At 42.3% G+C, this 10,430-nt stretch overlaps 1 protein-coding gene and 1 long non-coding RNA gene across 2 annotated transcripts in view; one reads left to right on the top strand and one right to left on the bottom strand.

The window, feature by feature from the left end:
* Positions 1-1,367: 1,367 nt before the first annotated feature.
* The window catches only part of LOC137522703 (phospholipase A2 homolog otoconin-22-like), a 9,323-nt gene continuing 260 nt past the window's right edge, over positions 1,368-10,430 (bottom strand). Inside the window, exons 2-4 of the mRNA XM_068242769.1 lie at positions 9,386-9,530; positions 7,336-7,445; positions 1,368-1,768 (exon numbers count right to left, since the gene is read on the bottom strand). Coding sequence (XP_068098870.1) covers positions 1,620-1,768; positions 7,336-7,445; positions 9,386-9,530 — 404 coding nt within the window. The 3' untranslated portion in view covers positions 1,368-1,619. The remainder of the gene's footprint in view (positions 1,769-7,335; positions 7,446-9,385; positions 9,531-10,430) is intronic.
* LOC137522704 (uncharacterized) overlaps positions 8,311-10,430 on the top strand; it is a 26,697-nt gene continuing 24,577 nt past the window's right edge. Inside the window, exon 1 of the long non-coding RNA XR_011022407.1 lies at positions 8,311-8,523. This is a non-coding gene — a long non-coding RNA (uncharacterized lncRNA). The remainder of the gene's footprint in view (positions 8,524-10,430) is intronic.

The raw sequence follows: 10,430 nt of genomic DNA, 5'->3' as shown, positions 1-10,430 counted from the left end.
CCGTCTCAATAAGGGTTTTTACTGACCTTTGATGAAATGGTCTAAAGGTGGCCATACACAATACAATTAAATAGATTTTCCAGGTTTTTTTTTTCTTTATAAAAACTATCACTTGTATAACAAATTGAAAATAAACTTTTTTTCTGATCGAAAGTTTTTTGCAGGGTTTTTCCTCAATAAAAATCTGATCGAATGTGTTCATTTGTTTGATATTTTTGAAAAAGTCAATCATAAGTGTATGGTATATTGTTCGATTTTACAGATTGTTCAATCAAGCGGAAAAAAAAGATCAGATTTCCCTGGTCGAAAACAACCCTAAAAAAAAATCGAATCATGTAATTGTGTATACAATTTTTATATTTCTTTTCAATTTAAGGATTACATTCAATTTTTCTGATTGATTGTAATGTTTGAAACATCTGACCAATGTGCCACACATGTTCAATATTTCCCCAAATTATAAAAATAAATGAATGAAAACTCAGAAAAATTTCTTTTGACTTTTGGGGGGGGGGGGGGGGGGGGGATGGAAATTTGATCATATTTTTCGAATAAATAAGAGAAAAAAACTTTTGATTTTCCTGTAAAACCCATAGTGTTTATTGAATGGACGTAAAATTGCATCATTTTATTGTGTCATGTGTGGCCACCTTAAGGGTAAGTACACATTAAGCACTACTGTATGGGCGTGTTCACATTTATGCATTGTAACGGATCATGTAATCCAATTGCACTTTCTACTGTGCATTTCTAGATTAAGCTTGTGATAAAAGCCAGTTACATAAAAATAGCTCATGCTATGAAAAATAACATACCTTTTATTATGTGCAGAGTGCGTGTTGCGTTATGCCTGTGTTGTAGTGCGGGCATTACACAATGCACATAGTGTGAACTAAGCCTAAATGATACAATTTGCCAAATGATCGTTACCAATTGATTCTTGGTATAAACATCGGAAATGATTGTTTGGGACTACTAATTGACAAAAAAAATCTAACCAATCGATCAGACTAATGAAATTGATCCGTCTTTCGGATCGATTTCATTCATCTGTTAGGATTGGTTAGGAGATTTTTGTCCATTATTGGTCCCAAAGGATCATTTCCGATCGTTCATATCAAGAATCACTTGTAGACGATCGTTCAGCAAATGGAATCATTAGTGGCCACCTTGAAGGTGGCCACTAACAATACAATCCGGCAAACAATAATTTACGAACGATTATTCGTTTGAACAATCAGAAATTATCATTTGGGATCACTAACAGACAAAAGTCTCCTAACCAATCTGATCAGATTAATAAAATCAATCCACTTTTCGGATCGATTCCATCGATTTGATTAGATTGGTTGGAAGATTTTTGTCAGTTAGTGGTCCCAAATGTTCATTTTTGATCATTCATACAAACGGTGTGAACGATCATTCGCCAAATTGTATAGTTAATGGCCATCTTTAGAATTGGAATTATGAATGATGCCCACATTACTGCTCTTTGCATGATTATATCACATAAATCTCTTGCTGGAAATGCGCAATTTTTTTCTGTTTTATGGGCTAATACAACAGCTAAGGTTACTAAGCAATCTATATTCCCCCGTTTCTACAAGTCGATGTTCACACTAACAGAAAGGTCTTGGTCCCCTGCAGATCCCGAGGGCTGTGATGTTTCGGAAATAGGCGTTGTAATCTTCCAGCTCCTTCCGGAAGCAGTTGGCAGCCTTTTCATCGCATTCGCAGACCATCTTCTCGCAGCGATCTCGAGGTTTTACTAATAAAAGAGATATGTGTCACATAACGCAATACTGCCACCTGTTGACCGCATGAAGGTTTAAAGGACCACTACCGTGACAAATTGTAAACCATGTATGTCTGAACAAATGTACATTTTATACATATGCATAGAGTAAAAGTATGAATTTATTTTTTCTACATCGCTGCAATTTACAGGAAGTAGTAAAAATCTAACAGTGCCTCATGGGGGGTTCTCAGGATTTTCTTTATTTTCAAAAGCACTTACTGAATGACATTTGCTCAATCCAACTGTCAGAAGAGTCATTACTTCCAAACAATAACATGATCTGCAATGTAACATCCACAATATTCCATATTGCAAGCTACTTGGCATAACTGTGTCCCTGCTCCAGTGCGGGCAAAAAAAAGTATTTATTTTCAATAGGCAAATTGGTCAACCATTTTAGTCATCCTTTTTCAAAAACACTTCATAAGGATTTTTATTTAGTATTTTACATGAATGTTTCTTTCCCCTTCCTTCTATTATGATAGTTGCACTTGTTGAATTTGCAGTATATAACATTGTGGACACTGAGGTCACCTAGTGGCAAGATCATAGTTTGCAACCACATTTTCCATGCTAAACTACAGTCCATATTCTGAGGACATCTGAAGTGAGAGGGATATGGAGGCTGCCATATTTATTTCCTTTTAAGCTATACCAGTTACCTGGCTAGCCTGCTGATCCTTTGTCTCTAATATTTTTAGCCATAGACCCTGAACAAGCATGCAGCAGATGAGTAGTTTCGGACATTTTTTTGTCAGCTCTGACAAGATTAGCTGCATGTTTGTTTCTGGTGTTATTCAGACACTACTGCAGCCAAATAGTCCAGCAGGGCTGCCAGGTAACTGGTACTGCTTAAAAGGAAATAAATATGGCAGCCTCCACATACCACTCACGCTAATTGACCTTTAAGAAGTTATGTTCTAGTATATAGTGGTGTATGCGTGAATGATAATTTACTGCTTCAGTATGGCTTTTAGTTGGACAATTTATATTTTAGATTGAATTTAATATTGTTTTAAAATATACGGTATTTACTTTTAAATTTAATGCATGTCAATCTATTTTGAGCAGGTGCCAATGTTTGCATAATTCTGTCATTGTTCAGGCTCGTGTTTTGTAATGCACATTGTGTGGAACATACCACAACTTGCAATTCTCAAAGTTTTATCCATTGCACCTAAACCAAGTTTGCAAGTATTACATTCTTATTACCTGGATAGCTGGGTTTGCAAAGACAGATATTGCTTGTTGAGAGAACAGCAATCTTCCTGCCATTCAAAATCCTCTACTTATCTCATCATTACTTATGTTAGGTAGGTAGGGAGGAGCTGGGAAGGGATACCAGAAAGTATTTTCTTGTGAGCGGATCGCCTGACCCCACCCACCTCCTCCATGTGTTGCTGAGAGATAAACGCTTTCTGAACAGCACTGCAGCTACTGCTGAGTAGAGTCTTATCTTCCTATCCCTTTCTTCCCTGCTAAGTGGGTAATAAAGCATTTAACCCTCCCCAACATCTGTATAAAAAGGTTAAATAAAAGAGCAGTGAGAATAAATTATTATTACAGGCAGAGCAGGGTGATGAGAGGTACCAATAGCGTGTGTGTGTGTGTGTGTGTGTGTGTGTGTGTGTGTGTGTGTGTGTGTGTGTGTGTGTGTGTGTGTGTGGTGCGCGTGGTGCGCGTGGTGCTTTATTACACACTGGGCAGGGAGAACTGGACAAGATGAGACTATTGTAACTGCAGTGCTTGCCTTAAAGAGTTAATTTCTCAGCAGCAGAGGAAGGAAGTCCCTCTACTTTGTGAGTGCACTTTTTGCAGTGTGCTTTTCATCAATACATAGTAGGTGAAATCACCCCTGTGTCTCTTGGCATACACGCAACATACAAGGGGGTGCTGACAAGTATTGAGCCTTACCAAGAAAAAATGGAGCTAGAAAGTTGTAAATTTCACGGTGTGTTGGCCTATTTGTCTATATTCAAGAATGCAAAATCAGTTACCTATGATCTTAACTTTTCTTTATTTTCGTCCCAAAGTGAACATGGCAGCATCTCCAAAGAAGTTCAGTGTGGAGGAGCATAGAACCAGGAGTATAACTGAAGGGGAGCAGACTTTACAATCGGGGGGGGGGGGGGGGGGGAGTTTGGGAACCCCAACTACTAACCTTCCCTTCCTCTGATACAGGGGACTATGCTTCAGATCGGGTTTCTATGTGGCTATACTTGTCATGGGTGGGAAAATCATGAAGGCCACATTTGTTTTATGACCCTTGGGAGATAGGCACTAAGGCTGTGAAGGGCACCATGGGGAGGCAAAGGAAGGGATGTGAAGATGGAGGGGGGGGGGCATAATTTCTAGTTACGCCACTGCATAGGATGGTAATAAAGTTCCTGTTTCTCCAAGGGAAAGGTGCAAAGCAGATCCATGATGAAATGTCACAAACTTTGAGTGACAGTGGCCCTTCATATGCATCAGTTGAATGTTGGGTTGTTAATTTTAAAACTGGCCATATCGGTGTTGAAAGTGAGAAACCCAGTCGAGGGCCTGTCTCTGTCTCTGTGCTTGCAAATGTGAAAGCCATCCATGACATTATCATGGAGGTCTGCCGAATATCAGCCTAAAGTATTGCTGCTGGGAATATCAAGTGAGAGAGTTGGTGCCATTATCCACAACAACTTGGAAATGAGAAAGCTTGCCGCAAAGTGGATTCCAAAACTATTGACAACCAAACAAAAGAAGAGACATGCATGGGGGCTGTTTTGGAACATTTTGCAAGAAATCCGTCATATTTCCTGGACTAGCTGGTGATGGGACATGCATCTACTGTTATGATCCTGAGACAAAGGAATGGACTAAAGAATGGAGGCAAAGGCCAAGGAAGTTCTGTGTGGAAAAGTCAGCGCAGTAGCAAAAGGCAACCATTTTTGTGATACGAAGGGAGTTCTGCTCATGGAGTTACCCCCAAAGGGTTCAACCATCAATGCAGCATATAACTGTTATTTATTGACAACGCTGAGGCAAAACATTATGGAAAAACATAGAGGAAAGCTCTCCAAAGGTATCATACTGCATGACAATGCTTCCTCACACACTGCAGGTGACAGTATTGCAAAAATGACCGCCTTAGGCTTTCAAGTAATGCCCTCTTCACCCTATTCACCCAACCTGGCTCCTTTTGACTATCGTCTGTTCCCCAATCTCAAAAAACACTGAAAAGAACAACAATCTGGGAGTGTTGTGAAGACAACTGATGCTGCAAATGAGTGGTTGCACCAGCAGGCGAAATAATTGTATTTGTAGGCTTACAAGGCTGCAGGACAGATGTCACAAGTGCATTGACATCCTGGAGGAGAGTGTAGAATAGTGTGGTAGATACAGCTTCCCACCTTAATTTTTTCTGGGTAAGGCTCAATACCTGTCAGCACCCCCTTGTATTTTACACATAGGTATTTTCTGGGGGAAAATTAACTAAGAAAGGGGCACAAATATAAACGTCTAGTCATCATATTGCCTAGTGGACTTTTTACTAGAAGTTAACCAGAGACCGTTATACAGGTGCTAATACTAATCACATTGTATTTAAAGTGTCACTACAGCAAAATGTAGGCTTCTGGGATTGCCCTAGTAGCATGTTTGTAATAGGAAGAGCTCATATTAGGTAGTGTTTTTGTGTACAAAAGTCGGCTGTATAGGATAATTTATAGCACATGTATAGATTCTGGCAAGTGACATCCTTCCCTGTTCAGTTAAGGTACATACACACATTGGATTTTTCCAATCGACCCGTCGTTTGGACGTCCAAATGACCGGTCGTTTGGACGTCAAATCGGGCATGTGTACAGTTGATCGTTCAGCTGATACCGCTGGTTTTGACGTCAAAACCAGCGTTATCAGCTGAACGACCTACTGTACACACGCCCGATTTGACGTCCAAGCGACCGGTCGTTTGGAAAAATCCGGCGTGTGTATGAGCCTTTAACCACTTGCCGACCGCGCACTCATACCGCGCGTCGGCAAAGTGGCAGCTGCAGGACCAGCGACGCAGTTCTGCGTCGCCGGCTGCAGGCTAATTAATCAGGAAGCAGCCGCTCGCGCGAGCGGCTGCTTCATGTCAATTCACGGCGGGGGGCTCCGTGAATAGCCTGCGGGCCGCCGATCGCGGCTCGCAGGCTAAATGTAATCCGAAATAATCCGCTTTGTTTACATTGTACAGCGCTGCTGCGCAGCAGCGCCGTAAGGCGGATCGGCGATCCCCGGCCAATCAGTGGCCGGGGATCGCCGCCATGTGACAGGGGACAGCCTGTCACTGGCTGCACAGGACGGATAGCGTCCTGTGCAGCCCAGATCACCAGGGGGGACAGGGAGGAGAGGGAGGGGGGGAATCTCGCCGCGGAGGGGGGCTTTGAGGTGCCCCCCCCCCGCAACACCCATCAGGCAGGAGCGATCAGACCCCCCCAGCACATCATCCCCCTAGTGGGGAAAAAAGGGGGGCAATCTGGTCGCTCTGCCTGCACCCTGATCTGTGCTGGGGGCTGTAGAGCCCACCCAGCACAGATCAGCTAAAACAGTGCTGGTCCTTAAGGGGGGGTAAAGGGTGGGTCCTCAAGAGGTTAATATCTCTCCCCTCTGTGCTGCCTGTGAGGACAAAGCCCATTCTGGTAATGCAGGCCTAGTGAGCAAGTACCATTATGTACTGTGGATATTCTTAGGTAAATACACACAGGTAAATAGACACACACACAGGTAAAGAGACAGCTGCCTGTTTATTTACCTTTTCAGTACATGCTTTGAGCCTGCATTAGGAGAATCCGTATTGTTCTCACAGCACAGAGAGGAGACATATCGGCTATTATCACAGCCTAAGGCCTCATTCACATCTGCCAACACAGATGGCTGTGCGTTCCGAACGCAGCGCATCCGATCGCACGCCATCTGCGCCGCTGCCCGCTGCGCTGCTGATCGCGTCCATTGATAGTGATGGGATCAGCTATGCGCTTCCGGGCAAAATGCATGCAGCAGTACGCAAGCACTTCCCAGCGCATCGTACTGCTGCTCAGCGCAGTAGATGTGAACGGTAGAAGGGCAGTCTCTGCCGTTCCTGCGTTTCAGCACATCATGCGCGCTTCCATATCCGCACGAAAGCGCATATGATGTGAAGGAGGCCTAAGGGCCTGAGCCCACTAACGCAGTTGTGTCCGCTTCTGTCCGCTTTTCAGCACCTGTAACACTGTAATATGTTGGCGCTTTATAAATACAATAAATAAATAAATGCCTTGCTGAAAAGCGGACACAACTGCGATAGTGGGCTCAGGCCCTAACTGAACATAGGAGGACGTCACTTCCTAAATGCCTAATATGTGTTGCTTTTCCTATTTGCAACATGCTACTAGGATAATCCCAGTGTACTAGTTTCCCCGTAGAGCCCCTTTAATAATCTTCCATTTGCACAATGTATTTTCTGCCATATGTGGAAGTGGTAACTAAAATAATTCCCGCATGGCAGAAATAAAACTATAACTTGTAATTCTTAGGACACTTACGGCATTTCACCTTCTGCTCCTCCTCGATATAGAAGCGGTAGATCTGAGTGACGGGATTACAGCCTCGCAGTTCCGCCTCATTGTGGCAGCAGGCCCGTTCATGGCAGCACCTGGGAACACAAGATTGTTCATCACACTACTGTAATACATATCACTGAGACAGAGAAACGCTAATAGCCATCACTCACGGGCATCTATTAGATCACATCTATGGGAAAGGGACATTTTCACAGACCAGTGATATATTAAAGGCCTATTTCCACTAGCTGCAGATCGTGCCCATTTTCTGCACGTGATTTCGGATGCAGAATCAAAGTCTATTGAAATCAACAGGCAGCAATTTTCCACAGACCGCACCCAAAACCCTGTAGCCAACTGGCTACTTATGTAGCAGATCAGTTACCACACCCCATAGGGCACCCAACACTCAGCATTGGCGTCTATTAGATGCCTGCCAAGCTGCATACCCAAATCACCTGATTCGTTCTTACCTATCCTGTCATCTCCTGATCTCCTTATGCTTGAAATTGTCATTCAAAAAGGGGCCTCCTTTTAAGACCCTTTAGGATATTGATGATGAATATTAATCCAGTGGATCAGATTGTAGTATCAGATCTGGTGTGCATCAGAAATCTCTATTTACCAGGGCTGATATTTAAAACTAGGTAGCAGAAACTCAGGAAAGGTAAAACTATTGCTCACAGTAAGTAATCAGGCTTTGTTTGTTTTCTCTTCAGCTTGTCGCCACATCCACGTGACTTTACATTGGGTCACCATGTGCCCTGGCATCTGTTCAAAGCGTGGCATGTTTCTGGCACCACTGCATTGATTTGCAATAGACTTGTAAAAGATGTAGGCTTAGATAAGGGAAATGGCAGGTCAGGGTTCCACCTTGATGTCGTCATCTGTCATTACATGTTTACCATATGGTATATTTATAGTATGCCGCCCTAGAACATTGCTACAAATGACTATTTTCATTATTTATTTTACTACTGTCCTTTGGGTACATTTATCTGTAATTACAACGCTATGGACACTTTATCTCAACCTCGTTCTGAAGAGTGTTATATCCATGCCTGTGAAGCCAATCGTCTGACTCAGTATGCAGATGAGGACACTCAGAACACTTAACAAGAAACTGAAGCGAGAGGTATACGGATTCCAACTCCAGAAACAAGCATGCAGGTAATCTTGTCAAAATGTTATCAGAAACATCTGATTTTCATGCTTGTTCAGGGTCCATGGCTAAAAGTATCAGAGGAAGAGGATCAGCAGGACATTCAGGCAATCTGCACGGTTTAAAAGGAAATAAATATCTGCCTCTATATTCCTCTCAGTTCAGGTTCCATTTAAAGAGATATTTCACACATGTTAATTTAAAAAAAAAAAAACCTCTGTTCAGACTTGAACTCTGTACCTCAAAAAGAAGTTCACCAACATTATTGCAAATGCATAACCTTTGTCTTATTACTAAAATGTATTGATTTAATTTCTGGAAAAAATGCTATGTGAGCATATTCACAGCTGGCTGCAAAAGGGAATGGATATTTTTTTTTTACATTCAGCTATAGAATGACCCAAGCAGCACATGGAACATGTGATACAGCTTTAGAGCCAGGTGTAGTTCAGGGTAGGAGCCTTTATAGCTCTCTGGATCTACTGGGTCACCCAATGCCAGATCCTTTGTAAGCAGACATATAAAGCACACAAACCAGCTGTAAGGTCATGAAGGTATGAACATGTAAATGGGCCTCATCCAAGTTAGTTTCTGGGACAGGAAATCAGTGCCAGGGAACCACCCATTGTAGGCAAATACAATAGCACTCAACTGGAAGAGTCCAACCCAACAAACTGCTAAAGAGGTGAAGATGGTACTTACAAAGGGTTGTCCAATCTGATGCTTGTTCCTAGGTTCACCCTTTGGTATCATTACCTAGTTCAGTGGGTGACTGAGAAAAACCCTGAAGGGTCAGGGCTCTCAGTTAATCCAAACATGTATATGTAGTGGCATTTACCCAATAACTACAGCACTGAATGTCTGTCTTACCAGTCAATGGCATCCACGGGTCTTCCTGCACTATTAGCACCACAGTGACAGCCGTAGTCAGAGAAGTTGGCGAGGTCATAAATGATGGTGGTGACCTTAATCATTTCATCAAACTGTGCCGGGGCACTGGTGACCAGGGCAATGACTGCAAGACCAAAGCAGATAGCAGACAGTCAGCCATACATACATCAATGCAAACACATACAATGTGATAGCTCTATAGATCTGAAGACCATTTTCCTTGCCATTTCTAGGTATTTAATACACTTAAAGAAGTGGAGTAGGTGGATGTCATGTCAGTGAGTAATGACTGGTGTGTAGTGACTGCCAAATACACCATCTAATAAAACAACTGACGTACAAGTCATTCTGACCACCAGACACTAGTGTGAGATTCTCAGTGCCGAGATGCTGCTTGCAGTGTTTTTGCTGTTGTTGTTTTTTACCAAAACAATCCACGGATTCCCATCATACCCTCATTCAACAGTATATAATTAAATACCATGTTTTACTATGTAAGGTACTGTATATAGTAAAATTAAACACAGGAACATTAAAATAAAAAGGTTTGGCATTTTACAGCATAAACATGAGTGCTTGCTGAGCCAAGCATCTGTGTATGCAGAGCTGCCAATAGGTAGAGCAGCCTAAAGGTGCCCATATATTACTTGATTTTCCACTATGCAATTAAGCAATTGACTTTATTGGGTGATCAACAACAGTGTGGCCAATGGACTAGTGGCCCCCACATTGCAAGTGAGATCACATGCCATTCTCCTTCACTAATGGAGCTGAACTATGTTGTGGCTCCATGTTCTGAAACCGAAAATTTATTTTGTGTCATTAAAATGATGTGAATAGTAGCCGATTCCTTTACGATTGACCGATTTTTTTTTTTTTTATTGTGCCCTAACAAGTAAATTGAATCAGATATGAGCCAACTTCCATCCAGCTAGCAGAATGGAGCCTAATCAATTCTCCCCCAATCCAATAAAATGATTGAATGGAATGGTCGTTTGAGCAGGATGTGTTCCTGCACATCCAC

The sequence above is a fragment of the Hyperolius riggenbachi genome, chromosome 6 (genome assembly GCF_040937935.1).
Source record: "Hyperolius riggenbachi isolate aHypRig1 chromosome 6, aHypRig1.pri, whole genome shotgun sequence".
NCBI classification, from domain to species: Eukaryota; Metazoa; Chordata; class Amphibia; order Anura; family Hyperoliidae; genus Hyperolius; species Hyperolius riggenbachi.
This window is presented reverse-complemented; position numbering and strand designations above follow the sequence as displayed.